General features: G+C 40.0%; 1 protein-coding gene and 1 pseudogene across 4 annotated transcripts in view; both read left to right on the top strand.

The window, feature by feature from the left end:
• The window catches only part of CDK6 (cyclin dependent kinase 6), a 233323-nt gene that overhangs the window by 54568 nt on the left and 154530 nt on the right, over positions 1 to 24225 (top strand). For all 4 annotated transcript variants that reach the window (XM_035723196.1, XM_035723197.1, XM_027573270.2 and 1 more), the window contains exon 3: positions 11211 to 11346. In XM_035723196.1, the coding sequence (XP_035579089.1) occupies positions 11211 to 11346 (136 nt within the window). The remainder of the gene's footprint in view (positions 1 to 11210; positions 11347 to 24225) is intronic.
• LOC113911004 lies at positions 5530 to 6662 on the top strand (annotated as a pseudogene).

Here is a 24225-nt window from a genome sequence, read left to right as displayed (position 1 = left end):
TTTGCTGGAGGACTATGAAAGCAGTTTGAATTCTGGGGGCGCCTGGGTAGCTCAGTGGGTTAATCGGCTGCCATCAGCTCGGGTCATGATCCCAGGGTCCTGGGATCCAGTGCCGCATCTGCTTCTCCCTCTCCCTCTACCTGCCTCTCTGCCTACTTGTGCTGTCTCTGTCTCTGTCAAATAAATAAAGTCTTTAAAAAAAAAAAAGTTTGAATTCTGTTGCTTAATGTCCATTTCAGGAATTCGTCTTGAATATGAGCAGAGTAGTCTACAGGTACCCCATATTCCCATTAGGACTTCCACAGAGCTTATTTGGGGCCTCGGTAATATAACAATTTTGTACCATATGCCATCATATGGTAGCAGCGTGTTTCCATATATAGGAGTTTTACTGTTTGCTCTGTTTTAAATATTTACTGTCGTGCAAGCTGTATCTTGTAAACTTGCCCAATTTGGGGGATTCCCACTAAACTTGTGAAACATTTTTTGGTTAATGGATGGAAAGATATTAGCTCATAGGTCCAGATTGCCACCTCTATATAGATAGAAGCTGAAACCAGATTAGTAGAAACTCTAAAGATGAACTAGAAGAAGATGAACCACTTAATTTTCTTATGAACACACTCTTTAAGGCTATATAAAGAATCAAGTGATTTAGTAAATAAAAGATACTGACTTTGCATTCCCTTGTCAGATGATGGTAGCCTTAAACTTAGCAGCACCAACAGTTTTTCCTGCTTTAGAGTTAAAATTTGACATTTCACTTGACCCTTGGATAACACAGGTTCGAATGCATGCATCCATGTATATGCAGATTTTTCCCTATAAATACAGTACTGTAAATGTATTTTCTCTTCCTTACTATTTTCCTAATAACATTTTGTTTGGTCTACTTTATTATTTTTTTAAATGTGGAACATTTCACTAATTTGCGTGTCATCCTTGCATGGGAGCCAATTTTAGTATATGTGCTGCAGGAGCGAACACCAGCTTTATTTTAAAAATTCAGTATGTAGGGGCACCTGGGTGGCTCAGTTGTTGGGTGTCTGCCTTTGGCTCAGGTCATGGTCCTGGGGTCCTGGGATCGAGCCCCGCATTGGGCTCCCTGCTCGGCGGGCGGCCTGCTTCTCCCTCTCCCACTCCCCCTGCTTGTGTTCCCTCTCTCTCTCGCTGTCTCTCTCTCTCAAATAAATAAATTTTTAAAAAAAATAAAATATAAAAATTCAGTATGTAATACATATAACACACAAAAGACGTGTTAATCGACTGTGTTCTCAGTAATGCCTCCCGTCAACAGTAGACTATTAGAAGTTAAGTTTTGGGGGAATCAAAAGTTACACATAGATTTTTGACTGCAGGGAGGTCAGCACCCCTAAACTCTGCATTGCCTAAGGGTCTGCTTCCCTGGGCATTGTCCCCTTTTCAGCAGTAGGTAATGAGGTTGCTTAATTCAGGGTTCTAGGAGAACATATCTCTGAGCATTGGGATTCAGCCTTTAAATTAAACTTTGTATCCTTGTGTTATTTTTAAATACTTCTCCTTGCCTCCTCACTTCCTCTCACCCCACTGAGTCCCTTCCTGTTCTAGGTTACATATTCCTGTTTGCTATGAACTCATCTATGTGTCTTCTTCTGCCTTTCTCTGCTTTTTCTCCACAAAACTTTTCTGCAGTCAGATCAGGAACCTCAAATAGGACTCCTTGGGAGAGATGAATTCGTCTGCCCTGGGGCTGTCAATTACTCTTGCCCGGTGGTCAGACTCCTGGAGGGACCATTTAAAGGGAAATTGTCTCCCAGCAAGTCAGGTCTGGTGCAGTCACCTAAAGGAAACTACTACTATTTATATGCTTGACCTTAATTCATTGTGTCTAATATATAAGACATATTTGAGGTCAGGTATTGATGTTCCAGAATCATTTAACCATTTCAAGACATGTATAAATGTCCTAGGATTATTTTGTGTGTGTGTGAGTAATAAAAGCCCAGCCCAAACTGGGTAAGCACAAAAGTGATGTTACTGGCTAACATAACTAATAAATCCCAGGTTACGTCGGCACAAGTGGGGCCGGTGCTTACCAGTGTCGTCCAGAATCTCTTGCCTGTATCATTTCTCTGCTCTGGCTCTCTTCCCCGCTGGCTGCATTGCATGGTATGCCCACTAAAGTGGTGGCAAAGACAGCCATCGGCAGCTGCAGGCTTCTATGTTGCCAGTTTGGTAATCCCAGAATAAAGAGCGCAAGCTCTACTCTCCCAGAAGTCCTAGTAAAAGTCCTGGGACTGATTCACATGGTCCTGTCCATCCCTAAATCAATCAGTGTCACTCTGTCCAGGGCGGGTTACATGCCACGCTGCGCTCATGCCCCCACAACCGTGTTGCCTGAGTAGGAGTGGTTCGTCAACAAAATATGAGGATGTGGTGTATAGAGGAGGTTATATGTTTTGGAAAGGCAGACATCACACATATCTACTGAATATTAGGATGTAGAATGAATGTACTTTGATGTGATATGTAGTTTCACGTTCTGTTTATAGAATTTATTTGGAATTAATGCACAGCCATACACCATTACTTACAGTTTGATATATCAGTCTTCTCTCTCCCAACTGGATAGTAAGGCTCTTAAAGACCATACCCATCTTAGATCTTTTGGAATCTCCAAGACTTAGTACCACCCCTGCACATGGTAGATACTCATAAATGTTTATGGACGCTGCAGAAATGGCAAGTTCCTTCTAGCAGCATTTTCATTATTGTTGGTGGCAAATACCTCCGGAGTTACAGCATTCCGTATTGGCTTAGAACAAGTGCACACACAGTCCATATTTAATGAGCAAATGGAGAACACCCTGGCCAGTATCCAGTATGCGTGAACATAACCTGGGGTGCATACAAGCTACACGCCCAGAATGTGCTTCGTGGACTATACAGAGAAAGAGATAAAAAAGAATTCTTCTAAATTCCAAAGACTGGCCGTAGTTCAAGTAAAATTTTGTTTAGCACCCTTAGGCAGCGGTGCCAGACTTCTCTCAGCTCTTGAACTATTTGATGTCCAAACATTCAAGAGTATGAAAAAAAAGTGACAGGAACAAAAATCCTCATAGAACTTCCTGTGACAGGTCAAAGTTTAATCACAGCAAATAATGCAGATTTCCTTTTTCTTATAACCACAACAGAAAGGCGGGGCTTGTGTTTACAAAGCATGTTGTTTGGGAGACCTTTGTAAATTGTAATCTTTAGAAATCCCAAACCTATTGGATGTAATCCCATCCATTAAACGAAGGCAACTTGCCTATGCAATAGATCCAGAATAGCAAGTTAAATGGAAAACATGAACAGGAAGCAGTCATTAAGAATTACAATGGGTAGGATGCAGAGTTAATTCACGGAGAAATTTTGTTATGAGATAATGACATCACTAGGACAGCTGGAAAGCTGAGGGCTGTGCTGGACCCTGTGCTTTGCTCTCTGCCCCGCAGCTGAGGGGTCAGGACTATAGAGACAGGGAGAGAACTTAACTTTATGGGATAGTTAGCAGCTTGGCTGACTTAATTGTGAAATGGTAATGACCTATCTGGCTTTTTTGGATTGCCTTTTGCGTGGCTAAACTGGATTCATAGACTTAGTGAATGCTGAGAACCACTTTTCACTTCCCCTTTCTGAACATTCACTTGGATCACATTAAGCTAAGCTCTAATGGATGCGTATCGAATGGTAGCTTTGATTTCCTCCAAACGTCCTCTGAGATATTTTGTTCATATTCACAGTGTGAATATATTTCTCTTATGGAACTGCAGTCATGCAATCATTGAAATGGTGTTTTTGTCAGTTTACTGAATAGCAAAAAAAAAAAGTTTTCGAAAGTCTTAAGATGTTGGTCAACACAAGGAATCCTACGGTTGAAGTTATTTTCCAGTGTTTATGTTCAAATGTTCAGACCTGTCTGGCTCTTTCGTTTTGCAAGTGTAGGGGTTATAGGCAGCCTGGCCACATTCCTCATTGATTTATATAAATATATTACAGATTGTTAACCTCCTGCCAAATACCAGGGATTTCAGTTCTTGTTTAGCTCAGTTGCTTTATGTGAGACTTATTTGTTATATTAAAATATCTATGTTCTCTTTATTGCCCACCACATTGACTATTATTTATTTGATTTGGGGTAATTCCAGAGGGAGTCATTGTAGACAGAAAAGCATCATAAATATTATGTTCTAAAATTCCTCAGATGAATACAGGCCTTTCCTGCTATTTGAAAGTAGAATGTTCCTGGGAAACCTTTTGTAGGCTGAAATGGTGTAAAGTGAAGAAGCAGTTACCATTAATTTATGTGGAAAATTTTTTGAGTGTTCCCAGACCCAAAAAGTAACCTGTCCTAGGCTTTTCTGATACCTTAGGACACATCTTGCTAATGGGTGCATAAAATAAATCGAGATAAAGTACAGATGCTCACCGAGAGCCTCCAAAGCTAAGGCGGCTTGATGCCCAGAGGCTGAGTTATCATTGTGAGGAAGGGGCTTGGGGGTGCCACCTTCACTGTTTGGGGTCCGTGCTGTCTCTGTAAAGGCTCACTACAAAACAAGTATTGAGGGGCGCCTGGGTGGCTCAGTTGTTAAGCGTCTGCCTTCGGCTCAGGTCATGATCTCAAGGTCCTGGGATCGAGCCCCGCATCGTGCTCCCTGCTCAGCGGGAAGCCTGCTTCTCCCTCTCCCACTCCCCCCTGCTTGTGTTCCCTCTTTCACTGTGTCTCTCTCTGTCAAATAAATAAATAAACTCTTAAAAAAAAAAAAAAGTATTGAATGCTGTTTTCACTTTTCTCCTTTTTTCTTCAAAGCACAAATCCTCTTTGAGATTTCTTCAGTTAGTGAGAACAACTGTACTGATGTAGGACTTTTTGTAAAAGGGCAGTGGCGTGAACTTTCGAAGACTGGGGAATACCTGTATTTATAATTGTTGACTCAAAATGCATTTCCTACACATAATATAGTGTAGACTATATAGACTAGCATAACATTTTTTTTTTTATAGTGATAATGTTCACTAAACAGGTCAGACTGAATTTTGTATTTTAGCGTGGAGCAGCATTTCCCAAAATGTCTTCGGTGGAGTCCTGGCTCTGTAAGATGCTGACCGTCAGCCCTGGAGCCAAAGAAGCGGGAGTACCCTACAGGTCCTCCCAGGACCTCTCCCTCCTTTCATGTCACTTGTGAATTTCTAAGGAGAAAGTAATACGCTGCATTTTCAGCAACCTAAGTGGCTGGAAAGGCAACCCTGCAGGCCGCCGGCTCCGGACACTGATGACCCTGGCCCTGCTGTGGCCCGTCTCTCAAGACCTGAAGAGCGAGGAGGCTGTAAGAGGGTTTGTTCTGAGGGGAGTGATGGATGCAGGGCACCAGAGGCCGTAGGGTGGGAGGCCCGCGGGAGCGGCAGATATCTGGGAGCGCCTTCCCAGGGTTCAGGCCTGGGAGAGCGGCAGCCAGGGTCCCAGCCACGGCCAAGTCTGGGGACGGAGCAGCCGCAGCAGTGGGCAGGGTAGCTGGAGTGGAAACCGGCCTGGGAGAGAAGCCGGTGGGCTGTAGGTGGCCTCCCTATCAACAAGCTGGGCCTGGAGGCCGTGGACTCCAACCCCTGCAGGCGCCTGATGGCACTGAACCGAATGGGCATTGGAAGCCACTGCAAGGAGGAAATCTGTACCTTTGCTATAGCAATAGTAGGTGTCGGCGGAGTCGGTAGCGTGCCTGCTGACGTGGCCTTGCTACGGTGCTACTCTTTGACCACGACAAGGAGGAACTGGCGCATAATGAATAGACCTTTCTTCCAACCTATCCTTCCAATCAAGCAGGATTAAGTAAAGTTCAAGCAGAATATGCTTTGAGGAACATTAACCTTGATGCTCTGTGGGAAGTATATAACTACAATATAACCACAGTAGAAGACTTTCAGCATTTCATGGCTGAGAGTAAGTAATGGTGGATGAGAAGAGGGAAAACCCCTTGACCTAGTTCTTAGCTGTGTGGACGGTTTTGAAGCTCGGATGACAATAAACACGGTCTGTAATGAACTTGGGCAAACGTGGCTGGCGTCTGGGGTCAGTGAAAATGCAGTTCCAGGGCATATACAGCTCATAATTCCTGGAGAGTCTGCTTGTTTTGCACGTGCACCACCAAAGTGCTGCAAATACTGATGAGAAGACTCCCAAATGAGACAGTATGTGTGCAGCCAGTCTCCCTTACCACTATCGGCATGGTTGCTAGGATCTTGGTACAAAATGTGTTAAAGTTTCTGTTAAACTTTGGTACTGTGAGTTTTTACCTTGGATATAATGCAGTGCAGGATCTTTTTCCTGCTGGGTCCATGAAGCCAAATCCTCAGTGTGTTGACAGAAATTGCAGGAAGCAGCAGGAAGACTACAGGGATAGGAGGTTGTTCGAGAAGAAGAACAAGAGATAATATGTGAAGATAAGGGATGGGGTACTGAGTTGGTATCTGAGGTTTCAGAGGAGGAACTGCAGAATTCTTCAGGTCCAGTTCCTGACTTAACCTGAAGGAATGACCCTGCCATAAACAATTCCCGAAAAGCAAGAAGGTTCTATACCTGAGGTGTAACTGTGGAAGATTCTGGTGAAAGCTTGGAAGACATCATGGCCGAGATGAAGAATATGTAGATAATAGACTGACCTATATTTTACTTCCCGAGTTTAAGCCTGTTCCCTTGCAATTAAAAAAAAAAAAAATCATTTAAAAACTGGCAAAGCTTAGGGCAACATTAACTGATAATAATCTTCACAAAATTGTTACACTTTTCGAAAATACTGTGTCATTCATTGGTTTCTCCCTTCAACTAAATCAGTAATTGTCCTAAAACTCATGTTTCATTCTAGTTAAGAAAACTTGAAAACTTAGCCACTAAACTATTTTGGCCTTTTGGGAGGGGTGGGAAGAAATGACCAATTTGATGCCATATTTCTTTTCTTTCCAGTAAGCCTTTGTGGTCTATTACCTGAGGCATGGACAATAAAGTAGTACATGGTTCTCAAATATAGGATGAGAGCTAGCAGGCATCTACTTACTGTGTTTAGAATCACTCTCTACAAGAAAACTACTACTATTAACTTGGCTAACAGTGAATTTAAAATAGTTATCCTATAAAATAAAAATACACTCTCAAATGTTACCTTATGAAATAAACGCTGAAATGAAGTCACTAGAAAAGTTTATAAACTTGTGAATTATATATTCAAAATAAGACAAAGGCAAAAAAAAAAGGAAGCTCTCTTCATGGATAAACAGATGAAGGTGCTTTCAGGAAGTACAAATTATATTTCTGCACTGACCAAGGAAAAGAAATCATTGCACCTGTGGAATATGTATCTGGAGTCACTGTTCTTTATTGAGGAGCAAGGAATAAATTTAGGCTAAGATCATCTAGATTATACCCATCATATGAGCTACCTTTTGATATTTCATTTAAATTTGATTCTCCAGATAATTCAATAGGTGTCCTGTACTGGGGGCATAAAAGAGACCTAAATTACCTGTGCAATGACTGACACGTATTTATTCACTGGAAGAGTGTCATTTACCCTGATCATGAGCACTACATTATAATTGATAAACTGGTTTTCTCTGGAGTTGCACACAAATAATAAAAGCTTAGAGAGCCTTGGTTAAATAAACTCCCAATAGTTTGGGACCAATAAAAAACATGCATGTATAACCATTATCAGAAGGATGTGACTGTGCTATGCTAATCTTCTATTTTGATGATTTTTTGCTTTGAAGATACGAATGTCTAAATTGTATCTGTGGGGAAGAAATGTTAGCACAAAATGAAAACTGCGATCTTCACTTGTAAAATAAAGTTCTAAAATCTGATTTCAGAAAGTCCACCTCCCAAAATAATAGCACCTTAAAAAATAAAAAGAATTATCTCCTTGAACCAGCATGAGCCACTTCTACCTAACACCATTCTTTTTGTAACCTTGAAAAATAAAATAATTATATACATTACAATTTATACAGGAATGTTGTATGCTATGCATGGTCACACATACCTCTTTAAAATTCCGCATTTTAAAAATTGCCAATTAGTGGCGCCTGGGTGGCTCAGTTGGTTAAACGTCTTCCTTTGGCTCAGGTCATAATCCCAGTGTTCTGGGATCGAATCCCGCATCCAGTTCCCTGCTCAGCGGGGAGTCTGCTTGTCCCTTCCCTCGCCCCTCCCCGTGCTCGTGTGTGCGCTCACGCGCTCTCGCTCTCTCATTCTCTCTCAAATAAAATGTTTAAAAAATTGCTGATTAAAATTAGTGCCTTTTCTCCATGGCTTATGATTTAGATCAATTGGCAGTGGCTTCCATGAGCTCACCTTTGCCCATTTTGTGTGTGGAGTCCAGTTGTTTCAGGTACCATCGGTGAGTCTTCATATTTTGAACAGAATGTTATAACTTTGAGGAAAATAACTTGGGTGTGTTAGATGTTATTCTTGAATTGTGTCATACAAACAGTGTTTGAAAGCATGGTTTCAGTAAAATGAAGCAACATAGCATACTGCCACAACGGTTAGGTAACTAACAACGGTTTGGAAGCAGGCGACCTTTTGGTTCAGCAGTGTTTTATGATCATTTTATTCTCCAGTTATGTCCCCGTCAAATTTTTTTTTCTTTTGGAAATTACTAAAATGTCATATATTACAAACTATAAGTGCAGGAAGAACTGGAGTTACTAAAATCAGTGCCGACCCGAGGCAGTGGTTAAAAAAAATGTATTTTTTTCATGAAGAAATGTATTAATTATGATGGAAAACATTTTAAAAAGTAATATTTAAGAAGCACTACTGTAATGGTGCAGTTCCCATGTTTGTGTTTGAATTTAGTGCATGTCATTTTTGATTCATTGCTGTTTTATTCAGTAACCTATACAAAGAAGCTTGGTGATTGTGGAACTCCTTTTTCTTCTTCAAAAGGAAGAAAAAAGGTGAAGCTGGCGAAGTATGTGGGTTTTATAATGGAAAGAAGATGGTTCAAAGGAGCCCATGAATAAATGGGTTCATTTTACCAAACTGAAGGAGTTGTTTTGATAAACTTCCCAGGTGTCGAGTTCATGCATGATACTGATCATCACTGTCATAGTATGGCACTCATTTGATGATTTATTTTTAATAAATTTATTAGGAGCTTTTACTTTATCAGAATAATTTTCCAGAATAAGTCACATTAGTGACATCAGAAGACTTTGGAATTTGAAAAAAAATCAAGTTTAGAAGTAGATGATTAAAATTTAGAAATCAGGGCACCTGGATGGTTTAGTTGGTTAAGCATCTGCCTTCGGCTCAGGTCATGATCCCAGAGTCCCAGGATCAAGCCCCGCATCGGGCTGTCCGATCACCAGGCAGTTTGCTTCTCCCTCTGCCCCTCACCTTGCTCTTATGCTCTCTCTGTCCTCTCTCTCTCTTTCAAATAAATAAATAAGATCTTTAAAAAAAAATTTTTTTAATAAAACTTAGAAATCAGGGGCGCCTGGGTGACTTAGTTGCTTGGGCGTCTAACTCTTGGTTTCAGCTCAGGTCATCATCTCCTGGTCCTGGGATACACCCCAGTCGGGCTCAACTCTGCTTCAGATTCTCTCTCTCTCTCTCTCTCTCTCTCTCTCTCTCTCTCTCTCCCCCTCTTTCTCTCCCTCCCCCTCTGCCCCTCTCCCCCTGCTCACAGGTGTGTGTGTGTGTGTGTGTGTGTGTGTGTGTGTACACGCATATACCCTCTCTTTCTCTCTCAAATAAATAATATCTTTAAAACTTAGAAATCGGAATATTTAGAAGTAAATAAACGTGAGAAGAAATTCGGTTGATCTTAATTGATTTTAGTGGAGTTGTAGAACTCATCCCAACCTGCCTGTAATTAAAAAGTAGCATGGACCTGGCTGTGAAGTGTGTGTGCTTGGTGGCGGTGTCCATCCCACCAGATTTAACTTAATTATAGTGTTCTTTAGTTTATTTTAAAGCTTAGTTTAAATTCACAGAGAAGTACCAGATGTTGTGGGGCCCCATTTAGCCCAGAAATGCAGTGGGGTGGCCTGATGAACCAGCTTGGCATTAAAAATTCAACAGAGGTAATATACAAAGTACATAATTGAGAGTCAACCCTGCATTTTAGTGACGGGTTATATGCACATTTGTAGTTAGTTTCTTTGAAGAGAAAGAAAGATGTTTATTTGGTTTTTAAAAATGAAAGAAAAGACTAAGAATAGCATTTTATTAGCCTTTTCTTAGTATTTATACTACATTCTGTCAAATTTACTTACAGCTTGTTTACAGGTGGTTTGTTTAATTATTCAAACATGTGGTGAGCATCTCATGTGCTGGATAGCGTCCTGTGTGTGGCTGAAAGTAAAGAAGAATTTGTCCTTGGGCTTGAAAATGCTTTTGACTATTGAAGGCTTCTCTTTTAAAACTTGGATTTTGACTTAGTCGTGGAATTGTATGGAAGACATTAGATTCACCCATCCAAACTTAATTATAAAGTTTGTTAATCTGTCTTTATCAGTTAAGGGTAATGTAGCTTACTAATGCAGTTTCAAATACCCCCTCTCTCCCCCCAAAAATGTTAAAATTTCAGTTTTCATTAGCATGATACTTGGAATTTTTAAACCAAGAATTTATGTCCTTTCCAGGGAAATGATTTGATTCACCAGGATGAGAAGTCCCTCTTAGAAATAACCCAAATTTCTCTGTATTTCATCATCCTTATTTTCACAGGCATGATTGTAACACCTTAAATTCCAGGAAAATCTTCGCTGCAGAGTCCAGCATCTCCAAAGAATGCTTTATCTGTCTCTTTAATAATTCTTGAACTGTGTGCTAAGAAGAACCATATTTTTCTTAGGCTGCAGTTTTTTCAACTATCTCTATTGGCAAGTTGTACGTAAGTAAGGTCTTAACTAAGGAAACTCTCCAGGCAAACATTCTTGTTCTCCAGTCATGTTGTTTTCTCTTTGCTGTTATGGATTTTGTCATCACTTAATCAAGTGCTTCTCTCCTGAATCTCATATTGCTATTAGAGTATCAGATCCCATTAGGCATCCTTACATATTATCACAATGATCAACACTGGTATTTTTTTTTCCTATTGTATGATCGAATTGCAGGATATATGTAAGACATATAGGTTACTTCTTTGCTTATTGTTGCCTACTTAATACCTCTTTCTTTTTTCTTTTAGGTTGTTTGATGTATGCACAGTGTCACGGACAGACAGAGAAACCAAACTAACATTAGTGTTTGAACATGTTGATCAAGACTTGACCACTTACTTGGATAAAGTCCCGGAGCCTGGAGTGCCCACTGAAACCATAAAGGTACCAAGAATCAGCTTTCTGCTTGATTAAATAGTCACACTATTATAGACCATTAAGCAATCACATTTCTTACATAAGAAAATTGCCAGGGGGGCGCCTAGCTGGCTCAGTCAGTAGAGCATGTGACTGTTGATCTCAGGGTCGTGAGTTCAAGGCCCACGTTGGGTGTAGAGCTTACTTAAAATATTGACAGAATTAGAGCTTTTGGAACTCAGTATATAATTAAGTATATCAACTAAGTGAGATGTTCAAAGAATGAGGTATATTCCAGTTCGTTAATTTTAGGACTCAGTGAAAAAAACCTTTTTAGTTTTAATACATATTAAAACTACTGAAAAGTATCTATATGTACATTATCTGGCCCTAACTTTAGAAGGTATAGTGTCGTAAATATAGTTCAGTCTTTTTCTGATCATTCACAGACTCTGAGGGACATAATTTGAAACTTCAGGCATGAGCATATTGCATATTATAATTGTATACTGACTCCAGGATGTAAATTATACTATGTAAATGAAGGCCCTTCTTTCTCCATTTTTTTTCTCATTCATGGAACACTTATAGGAAGCCTCAGTACCCCACTATCCTAAACCCTTGGGATTCAGGAATGACTTAAGACTCCTTAGAGATCAGCAAGCTAGATGTGCTGGATTGACCAGAAGTCCTTTTTTCCTTTAAATCTAATGGAAAAACCTACATAGGAAGTTTTTTTTGGTCATACTTCTGTTCTGCTTAATGGAAATTCCCAGGACATCTCTTAGATCAGTGAGCGTCGCATGCAGGTCTTCATGAAGACCCTTTCTTTCATTTATGTGTTTTAGTTGACTTAACTAAACAGACTCCTTACCTAATCATTCATTGTTTTTTTAGATGGGGGGTAATAGCTGGAAATACTTTATCTTGTCTTTTTGTGATAGCTAGGTGGTGTTTTTAGATACTGACACGTTTAGAACTTGACATACTGAATGATTTATTCCTTTGGTTTTAGATTGATAAAGGATTTATGTTCCCATCTGCCTTCCATAAAAGAATATGATGCTCAGTAGTGCACTCATTTCTTCCTCAGCAGTTTCAGGGACTTGAAGGCCCTTGAAATGTAGGTATTCCTGGGGCGCCTGGGTGGCTCAGTCAGTTAAGTGTCTGATTCTTGGATTTCAGCTCAGGTTATGATGTCAGGGTCCTGAGATCAAGCCCCGAGTGGGCTCAGCACAGAGTCAGCTTGGGACGATCTCTCTCCCTCTGCCCCTCCCCCCCTGCTCACGTGCACATGCTCTCTAAATAAATGAATAAAATCTTTTTAAAAAAGTGAATGTAGGTATTCCTTCTTACCTGTTCTTGGCCCCCTTCTCCTCTATCCCTGAACCCCTCTTTCCTCTCACTTTCTATTCCGGTGTGGCTTCAGTTCTCTCCTCTATGAGTTTGTCTGAAACCCCTTGTTCATCCTGCAGGGCATAGCCCCTTTTCATGGACTCTGTTATCTGCCAAATTAGACTCTTTGTGTGATTCATGATTTCCTACCTATGTGGTCCTCCTCCTCAGTGTCATTTCTTTGCCCCACCCCCACCGGTAACTATCTGCTGAAATACGAGTCCCACCCCAGATAGCATTTGATCAGCTTTTATAGCTGGATGCAGTCTCCTCGGTCTTCCAGCGCTGGTTCTACACATCTCCCCGTCTTGGTCCTGTTTTCTACCTTTAATTGTGATTATTTATGTCCATATTCATTCATCTTTGTATCCTGACCGTCGCTGTGCAGTGATTTTTACACATAAGTACTCAGTAAATAAGACACATTAACAGCCTTTCTTCAGATATGATTATTTAAAAATTATTTTTAAATGACTTCCAATAGCTTAAATATATACTGTCAGAAACATCATCAACTTCTTCGGATGTAGTTAGTTCTAAGTTCAAAATTATTTTGAGGGGAGAGTCATTTTTTTAAGCAGCAAGACAAGGTAATTATATATTTATGCCATACGTTCCCACCTGCATAGATGACTTGAGCTGCACATTAAACTCTCCTGGCATTAGAGGCTGCTGCGTGGAATCATTTACAAAAGTATCTGTGTAGTTAAAGTGGTTGATAAGCCAGAGTGATGCACTGTGCTGAAGTTTGATCAGGCAGGTATAGAAACGAAGTGGGTTGGGGGGAATTCTTTCTTTCTTTCTTTCTTTCTTTCTTTCTTTCTTTCTTTCTTTCTTTCTTTCTTTCTTTCTTCTTTCTTTCTTTTTCTTTCTTCTTTCTTTCTTCTTCTTTCTTTCTCTTTCTTTCTTTCTTTCTTTTCTTTCTTTCTTTCTTTCTTTTCTTTCTTCTTTCTTTCTTTCTTTCTTTCTTTCTTTCTTTCTTTCTTTCTTTCTTTCTCTTTTTTTTTTAGAGAGAGAGAGGGTGGGGGTGTGGTGGGGGGTGTTGCAGAGGGAGAGAGAGAATTTAAGCAGGCTCTATGCCCCAGTGTGGAGCCCAATGCAGGGCTCAGTCTCTCGACCCTGAGATCATGATCTGAGCCAAAATCTAGAGTTGGATGCTTAACCAACTGAGCCACCCAAGCACGCCAGGTTGGCGGGAATTCTTGAGGGTGGGGGTGCCCCGGGTGGCTCAGTCAGTTAAGCATCTGCCTTTGGCTCAGGTCATGATCTTAGGGTCCTGGGATCGAGTTCCGCATTGAGCTCCCTGCCCAGTGGGAGTCTGCTTCTTTCTCCCTCTGCCTGCTTCTCCCCCGGCTTGTGCTCGCTCTTTCTTTCTCTCTCTCTGACAAATAAATAAATAAAATCTAAAAAAAAAAAGTTGGTGTTCAGGATAAACATCTGTTAAGTAAGAGGTTCTTGTTAGTTGGGGTTCTGGTTAATTGAATTTTGTAAGGACTCAGCCAGAAAACAAATATTTTGTTTTTGTATAGGTTTATTTATAAGCAGTCTCAATAACCAGATAACTAGATCAAGAGAATATTGTTATTATGAACAACCTATTGGGAGAACAATTGGATTCTTATATAGAATGTTCTGTGTAATAAGAGTTTTTCTGAGTATACTGGTACAAATATTTATTGAATATTTACAGAGTTTTGTGCTTTGGGGAACATAAAGATGAATTAGTCAAGAAGCTTACTCCCAAGAACCTTAGAAGAGATAAAGTACACCCAGAAGCATGTGGTACACATTTTCTTATGGTTATTTCAATAGTTTAGGGAGTGTTTTCAGGTTAAAAAAAAAACAAAACACTTATGAATGATCACAGTCTACAGCTGATTCTTTGTATTATGGTACCAAATATTTTCTAAAATGTTCTTCAAAAACACAGATATTAGTACTGACATTGTATTGCAAGTGTCAGAACATGCCATATTGTAAAATAATTATAAATATGCAAAAAAATCTTAACATGAAATAGATATAAAACAGAAAAATCAAGAAAAGACCTCCTGTAAAATCATTTAAGCTAAGGGAATTTTCCTCAATGCCCCGTCCTCCACCACGTTTTCTGGGGCGCTGTTTACCTGTTACCCACTTAAGTTCAGGATATTCTAGTGCCCGCTCAGGACATAAATTACAGGAAGTGAGCAGAACTTGGGTAAAACTGGAATGCTCCATGGTCTCTGAGTAGGTATGACAGAGGTAAAATCTTTTTGTTTAGGATTTTCATCAACATGTTTGTTTGAAAAGAACCCAGGATGGACTTATTTGATCTGTTTGTTACATAGATCACGTAACAATTTTTCAAATTCTTTTAAATACCATTTGTTATTTTAAAAAAAATTAGAAAAGCACCTTGAAGCCCTAAGTATTTGTGAAGGTTGATGGTTGGGTAAACTCACTGGAAGAAGCCTGCGATTATTGTGTGGTATTCATGTCAGGCTTTGATAAAGTAAGTGTGAAGTATGGTATAGGCCTGAATGGGAAATTGTCATTGAGAGGCTCATGAGAATAAACTTCCCCCTTCCAACATTTTAAAATACACCTTACTCTAAAAAAATAAATAAACATATGTCTACATCTAATGCATACTTCATCTCGAGGTCTTCGTCACCTCTTCCTGACATCGTAAGGCACATCCATTGGTGTTGATAATGACGTTTGTTTAGAGGAGCCTGCTGACTGCTGCACTTGGAAGTCAACAGATACTCACATTTTGCCTCATAGACTTATCTAGTATGTAGTTTTCCTCTTTCTAATTCTGAATGTTATCTTTCAGTTTACTTGATTATGGACGAATTCAGTGCCATCTTTATTTTTCTTTGAGATGTGACATTGTCTTCTGGGACTTCATGCTTTAACTTATGAGACAATTGACACCTTAATGATTGACTTTTTTTTTTTTAGGGTTCACAATAAATTTACAGTCTCTGTGCTTAATATAGCACTTTTTATTTATGAGGGCTTTATGAGAAAAAGGGGCTTCCAGATTTTTTTCTCTTTCATGCCTTAATCTGCCACCCTATGAGAGGGAATCAGAAAGAATCTATAAATAAAATCTGTCTCGTTCCTTAAGGAGGTTTGTAGGGTTTTAAAATGAAATGCCCTGTTTTACTGAACTACTCATTTGGTACTTAGGCTTTTCTATAATAATGGTACAGTGTATTTGCTAGTATATGACCTGGCTTCTCAACATCTTATCAACTCCTTCTTGAGAACCTAATATCTTTCTTTGGACATTCTGTGCATATAACATGTTTGATGAAATTGGCAGTATAATTCACAAGTTAGAAATTCAAGGCACTGAAAGATCAGTCAGAAGAGATCAGCTGCCTCTCCAAAATAGGACAGGTTCTTCTTAGTTCAGGACCATATGGCCCCCTTTGTATGACTCAATCTTGGAATAAAACTTACATTTTACTTATGTATTTCTCTGATAAATGAATTCTATAGGGCTGAGAAGGCCGAAAAGCTCAGGTTTATGTGTCTGCGTGGGTCATTTTCCCTGTGAATTAGATTTCATTTAATCTTCAATTGAATGTTTCTTACAGATTTCTGATGGTTGTAATCTTTTCACTAGGAGATAAAATATACTATAAGGTTTATTTTACAAACCCAGACTTCAGAGACTGACACACACTCTTAATAGCACCTGTTTTCTGCCTCTGGGAAATGTCTGTTTCATGAATAATATCTGCTTGCAGTAACCAGTGGCTCTGGTGTCAGTATGGATGCCCAGGCTGATTCATCTTTCTCAATCTGACATAATGCAAAGTGACTGATGGGTCCCCCCCTCCACTGCAAATGAGGAAGGACTCTCCCAGATCCTTCTCTCCTCTCACCCCTAAAGGAATCGAGCCATTACCCCCTCTCGGCTCCTGGTGGTCTCTACTTTGCCTGAATTATGAGCAGGTGATTTGTCTCATCCTTTGCAGGACACAGAGCAAATTAACATGAAATATCGCTTCTCGAGAAAACAAGGCAGGCTGAATGCCCTGTCGCTGCTGGTCATTAGCCATCTGCCAACCGTCACTCATACTCTGTTATCACATTTGAAATTCAGAGCAGATGTTGCATAATAAGGTGATCCCAAAAACAAGGCAAGAAATTCAAAGAACACATACTCCACAATAACGATAAGGATCCTGGAAAGACATCTTTTTCCATCTAATATCATGGCTGACTAATTATTAATAGACCATGTTTTTAAAAACACACATGCACACACACATCTGTCCTTGTGTGTAATGCTGCTTTTGTAGTAACATGAAGTAATTTCAAAAGAAAACGCATATGTGAAAGATGCCTGAGAGGACTGTTTATAAAATTAATTTTTAATAAGCAAAGTACAGTGTCGTAATAACACTAGTTCTGGGGCAAAGGACCTCATAGGTCAGTCATGCCAGGTTGATTTTTACTCTAGGATGGGCCTCAACTTAGAGCTATTTAACTTAAGGAGTTCATGCCTGTGCTGCGGTTGGATCGCTTGGGCTCATTGCTCACCAGTGCTATTTCCCAGACAGTAAATTTTCTTCGTAGTACCCAAGATCCTGTGTTCTCTATCCCCTTTCCCTCCACTGCTCCTCCCATCCATCTCCAGCCCCACCACCACCACTGTCACCACACCCCCACTTTCCATTTAACCAACTGAGCCACCCGGGCGCCCTTTCCTGGTTCTGCATAGCTCTGCACCAGCCCTCTCTTCCGTCCCTGGCTTCGGGCTCTCTCCAGCCTGTGTCCTAGGAGTCTTTCATTTTAGTTCCACTACCTTTCCACATTGATGTAATACTTGACGGGATCCGCCTTTACAGTGTTTTGTCTAATCCGCGTATGCACATTTCTAGACCCTTATTATGCCTTTTAAGAAGCACAGCATTCAGGGTGCCTGGGTGGCTCAGTTGGTTAGGCGTCCAACTCTTTTTTTTTTTTTTAAGCATTCCCCATTTTTTCTTTTTTTTTTTTTAAGGTTTTATTTATTTATTTGACAGAGAGAGGAGACAGCGAGAGAGGGAACACAAGCAGGGGGAGTGGGAGAGGGAAGAAACAGGCTTCCCGCCGCCGAGCAGGGAGCCGACACGGGGCTCGATCCCAGGACCCTGGGATCATGACCCGAGCCGAAGGCAGACGCTTAACGACTGAGCCCCCCACGCGCCCCAGGCGTCCAACTCTTGATTTTGGCTCAGGTCATGATCTCAGGGTTGTGGGATGGAGCCCTGTGTGGGGCTTCTCGATCAGCAGGAGTCTGCTTGAGATTCTCTCTCTCCCTCTGCCCTTCCCCTGTGCTCACTCTTGCTCTCTCTCGCTCACTTGCTCTCTCTCTTTCTCTCTCTAAAATAAATAAATCTTTAGGGGCACATGAGTGGCTCAGTCATTGGGCGTCTGCCTTCGGCTCAGGTCATGATCCCGGGGTCCTGGGATCGAGCCCCACGTCGGGCTCCCTGCTCGGCACGGAGCCTGCCTCTCCGTCTCCCACTCCCCCGCTTGTGTTCCCCCTCTCGCTGTGTCTCTCTCTGTCAAATAAATAAAATCTTTAAAAACTAAATAAATAAATCTTTAAAAAAAAAAAGGTACGTCATTCATAGTGTATTAACCATTGTGCTTGAAGGCATTCTATTTTTTTTTTTAAGGCAGGCATCTGGACTTGCCATCAGGAATGCAACCTAGATTATAGTTTTTTTTCCTATGGAAAGTCAGCTTCATAAACAGTCTTTTGACTTAACAGAAATGTTTTCCCCACACAAACCACACCCTTCCCTATGCATGTGCTCTCCCGACACAGACACACAGAACTGGGAGGGAATATCTTTAAGAGGAACATCAGCTACATTGCTCTGAGGAAGAGGTAAGCAGCCAGTCCAAGAGCAGCCCTCGGAGTAGCACCCACAGTTGGCCATCGACCTCCGGTAGGAGAGATCATCAGGAGGAAGTGAGTCAACCCTGAGTTTTCCCCGAATTTTGGGGGAAATGTACAGTGTATGAGCTATGTATGAGTGTATGTGGTAACTTCCAGTGAATCAAGAAACTTCTTCACAGAGAACATACTTAGATAATCTAGATTTTGCGGACTCCCCCAGAAAGCAATCCTTAGGCAGTTCCCCAAGCCCTGGAGTAGCTGAAAACATCGGAGGAAAAGGACAGAATTATGCAAAATACTTGATTATCTAGAAGTATGTAATAACGGACTATAACAGTTATTGAGTGGTTTGGATTTTTTTTTTCCCTAACAGGAAATAGGGGTTAAAAAAAAAAAAAAAAAAAGCTAGTGTCTTTCTAAAGGTACTGTAAGACTTGACTCACTTAAAATAAATACTGACTCACTAAAGTAAGCAAATGACACTTTCATCAAGCTAATAACAGGTAAGTTGGAATCGCGTTAGAAAATGTTTCTTCACCTTAGGCATTGAATCTGTTTATAGAGCCCATTAAAAGGTTGCAGGCTGTGTATACCCAGTGTGTATCACCATGGTGACACATAGCAGAGGGATGCTCTGCATGGAAGAGGGATATTCCTCATCTAAATTTAGCCTGTGCCTAAGCTCCCTGGTTATAGTCTTTTTGCTCTCTCTCTTCCTCTAAATGTTGGAACATTCAAGGCTTCACCCTCAGCCCTCTTTTCTTCATTTCTATACTTTCTGGCCAGGTGATGTCATTCAATCCAGAATCTTCAGATATCATGTATCCTCCAGACTGACCCCCCCCCATGCTCTAAATGCACCATATGGTATCTCATAACCAAAACATTGCCCAAGGATCCTCTTCCCAGTTGACGCCTTCCCCATTGGCCCCCATTGTTTAAGCCCCAAACCTAGGCATTATTCTTGGTTTCTTGCTTTCCTTCACAGTCTTCATCCAGTCCATTAGCAAGTACTTTTGGCTTTATCCCCCAAAGATAGCCCCAGCCCAACTACTTTTCAGTATCTTTATTGCTAAAGCTCTAGTCTAACCTATTCAAACCAGCTTCCTAACCCAATATGCTGTCTTCCGTTCCTGCCCCTTTATTGATCATCCTCAGTGTAACAACCAGAGGGACCTTGCTAAAAAACATAAGTCAAAAGTGTTACTCCCCTATTGAAAACTTTTCTCCAGTGGTTTCCTATGACCTGTAGAATAAAATCAAAAGTCCTACATGATCTAGGGCTCTTTCTAACTACACCCTCCAAATTCCAATCTGCCCCCACCCTTCTCCTGGTTCACTGTTCTTTGCTTTCTTTCTGTTCTGCCACCATGCTTCCAGCTCAGAGTGTATGTACTGACTGTTCGTGCTGTTTGGAATGTTCCACGCCTCTCCCTCCCACATGGTTCTATTTTATCTTCTTCATAACACTAAGCTGAAATTATCTCAATCATTTTTTATGTGTGTTTGTCTTTCCCAACTAGAAGGTAAGAGCTCTGAAGTCAGGACTCTAGTTTATTGCACTTACCCAGTGTTAGCATACTGTCTAGAATGTAAGGGACACTCAGTAAACATATGTTGGTCCTAACGTGCTTACCTCACTAATCCTCTAACTAATTCTGAAATGTAGGAATCATTTTACCCATTGTACAAGTGAGTAAATTGTATTTTTTCAAGAATAGATCTTATATGTAAATATGCATACACACATACATAGAAGAATAAGCTGATATGATATGTCCTATCTCAATACACGCCCTTTGTGCTTTCACATTCAACTCTTTATGATGGGCAGGGGCGTTGAAATTATCCACATTGTAACCAAGGGTTCGCTTCATTGGCTTGGTTTAGATGTAGTCTAAAACCAATAACTGATCTCCACTGGAGCTATAAAATATTTTTTCTGTTCATATAGTACTGACTTAACAAAATTCCAGAAATTACCGTCTTTCAATGTTGGATTCTAAGGATGGGAAACCAAATCCGATGAAGGGAATGATTGATGCGATGAATCGCAGACCCTGTTCTCATCTCCCAGGGATACATATCTAAAAGATAATTCAGTAGTTACACATTTTTTAAAATTTGAAGCTAAGTTTGCTGTAAAGATACATTCAGGATCATGTGCAAAGTTCCTCCCTATCCCCACCAGGAGAAGTAGCAGCTTTGAAGTTAAGTTACTTTACAAAATCTAATTGGAAATACTCTCCTATGTTTATTCATTTGCACTTTTATCCTTCTTATCCAAAAATTGCAGATACTCATATGCATTGTGGAGTTTGGAAGTTAAGAAAGCACCATTCTGCTAGAGCAATTGCTTAATAATTTACAATCAGTACTTTTTAAATTAGTGAAAGGCATATAAAGATGGTATCTACCAGTTATCTAAGATGGTATTTTATTCCTCATTCCTAAGCAAGGTGGAAAGGACTAATCAATCCTTTCATTGCAGTTAAGAAAATCATTCTTGGTTCTGGTAAATATTTGTTAAATGAATAATGCTTTCACAAACACTTGTGTAACGAACCCTTGAAAACCCGATAGTGGCGGTCATAAGAATCAAATACTTCCAGTGTATGAAATATTGTTGCGATTCCTCTCGTTCTGCTTTTCCTCTTTCTCATCATTCTCAAAGAGCAAAATGCTCCAAAAAGTTCGACTCCAGTAGAATATCAAATGAGGAGAGTTTGACCTGAATTTGGACTGCTGTATCTGAATCAGGGCCTGATGGCCAAGCATCTGGGTACTGTGACACTTGAAGTCTTAGGAAGTGAAAGATAATTCCTTGAATATTAGAAATAATCAAGTATAAATCTAATCTCTAAAAATTCTTGCTACTACCATACAATGGTAAGCTTAATTTAGATGCCTGGAAAATAGACTAAACCCAACAAATTTTGCAAAACATGAGTTCTATCTAATAAAGGGTTAATGAAGTTAGGTAAACATGATGCTGTGTTTCTCCCAAGTGTGGTCATGAATCACCTACATAACTGCCTGGGGTGCACACTGTATCAAAACTAATGAAGTACTGTATGGTGCCTAACATAATAAAAAAAATAAAAATAAAAGAAATATAAATAAATAAACAAACAAATAAATAAATAAAAATAGTAGTCCTGCCCTAACCAGTTCCTCCAGTAAGTACCCTCTGGTGATGCTTATAGACACTGCAGTTTAAAAAAACATTCTCCTTCAGTGTGACATATGACAGGACTGGAATGGGGAATGGAGTACATTCTGAGATGACTCAAACCTCTGAAATATTTGCTTGCTGTGCCTGGGTAACCCCAGCCACAGGAAGGTTCAAATCTAAGCTCAGGTGAAGTCAGGTGTGGCATTTTAACTAACGTCGCCCATACATACAACACCTGCTTAATAACACCGAGGTTTTAGGAGTGTCTGGGTGGCTCAGTTGGCTAAGCATCTGCTATCGGCTCAGGTCATGATCTCACGGTCCTGAGATTGAGCCCCACGTCAGGCTCCCTGCTTCTCCCTCTGCCGCTCCCCCCTGCTCGGGCTCGCTCTCGCGCTCTCTCTCTTTCTCTCTGTCAAATAAATAAAATCTTTAAAAAAAAACAAAACACCGGGATTTTATTCCTTAAGATGTTCTCTTGGCAAATGCTAACTCGCTAATAAAAATTTAAAAAAAAAAAACACTTAGGAATATGAGAATTCTAATTAGAAGTTCTTAAGCCACCCTAAAGTCTTATTCTTTAAAAAAAGTTGTTCATGACACATCATGATTTGACCTTTGAAAGATGCTTTTTGTTTCATTTCGCTTGTGTTTTCACAGTTGTCTGTGGTCTTGAATTAATAAACTATTACCAGACTTGCAAGTGTAACTGGTTCAGAATTCTGAACTGTGTTTTATAGATAAGGAACCAAGTCATGTGCAAGTTAGGTGGATGATAGCTTTTTTAGCACTGACAGCAGTGCCAAACATAGTTTTCAGGTACTTCCTTTGAGGCACATGTATTAGAAGCAATGAGTGCTCAGAAATACTTCCAGTTATCATTATAAGCTTTTTTTTTTTAAAGATTTATTTGAGAGAGAAAGAGAGGGAAAGAGAGAGTACATGAGCAGGGGTGGGGGGCAAAAGGAAGTGGAGAGAGGGAATCTCCAGCAGACGCCCCACTGAGCACGGAGCCGACGCGGGGCTCGATCCCAGAACCCTGAGATCATGTCGTTACAAGCTTTTAACAAATACAAGCTGGTAGCTTTGTTGATTTTTATATTTACCATTGCTCTCTGCTGTCCCTAACCATACTTGTTCATTTTTCCTTTCTTGGACAAAACCAAAGAAATATTTATCATTCTATTCTAGTATAGTCATACCACTTTTAGATTGGAAAGCTAAAATAGAACATAGCAGGAAATTGGGGACCACAGGGCACAGGAGGTTTCACTATGAATTAAGTTTGGGAACTGCGACATTACAGGTTAATTAAGTCTACATTGAGCAATCAGATTTTGATTGATTTGGAAACAGTTATCCTCAGTTTAAGATGTTCTTTGGATATGGTTAGTATGGAATGAACACTTGAAGTGCTCCTTGTTGACATTTTAATATCACTTATATATGATGTTTTAATGTTCAAATCTGGGACTGAGAAATTCACATCACCCATAGCTGAAGACCTGAAGTGTTTGTTGAGACTAATTTGGTGTAAAGGCTGTAGGCAAGGGCCCCGCTTCCCTCTGCCCCCTCCTGTGAAAATATATTCCTGTCAGCAGGATGGGGTACAAGAAAGGGAAGAAATAAGATGGTGGTAACGAAAGGAGAATTAATTGAATAGGTCCCAGGGAAAAAGAAGAAATTTATAACCCACAATAACTCCCCCAAAAGTAGCTTTTTAAAAAGCATGTGATTACGTATAAATATCTGAAACATTACATTATTCTTATTCCCAATCACAGCAATTTATCTTGTAAACCTAATTAGTTCTTTAATATTTTCAACCAGATATAAAGGATTGGTTGATTCATGTCTTCAGTGCAAAAACTATATGAATGCCAGTAAATGACATAGAAGGACAAAAATGTCGGTTAAGTTTTGTCTTTAACATCATCTGTTCTAAATGTGGCAACTGTACTAATGGCCCTTGACATGCATCTCATCATTGCTGTTCAGGCCTTGATTGAAAGCACTTAGGAACTGGAAGAAAGTGAAATATAAATTACATTAGAATGAATTAAAGAAAAGAGTTGCATTTTGGTATCCTCCCAAGCAGAGAGATTTATGAAAGCATCACCCACCGAGAGAAAGGACTTCTTTCCTTTTCTGTTTCAATTCTACCATCACTTTCACCAGCAAGGTTTCTCAGGACCTTCTTACTTTATTTATCACTGAGTTCCATAATTAACATATGGTTCATGTTATTGATTTCTCAGGTTTCAAAGTAAAATAAATTGAGCTTTCTTCCACATTTAGAATATACAGTTTTTTTAGGGAACTCTAAACAAAGACACGCATTATTTGTAAGTCTCAGACAGCAGCTGCCAGAAAACAGAAAATTAGGAATGGAGTCATGGGTGAAATAATGGAGATACTGTTCAGAGGTAACCCTTTGTAC

This window comes from Zalophus californianus, chromosome 12 (assembly GCF_009762305.2).
Source record: "Zalophus californianus isolate mZalCal1 chromosome 12, mZalCal1.pri.v2, whole genome shotgun sequence".
In the NCBI taxonomy this organism is placed as follows: Eukaryota; Metazoa; Chordata; class Mammalia; order Carnivora; family Otariidae; genus Zalophus; species Zalophus californianus.
Note: the sequence above shows the minus strand (reverse complement) of the source record. Positions and strands in the feature narration are given on the sequence as shown.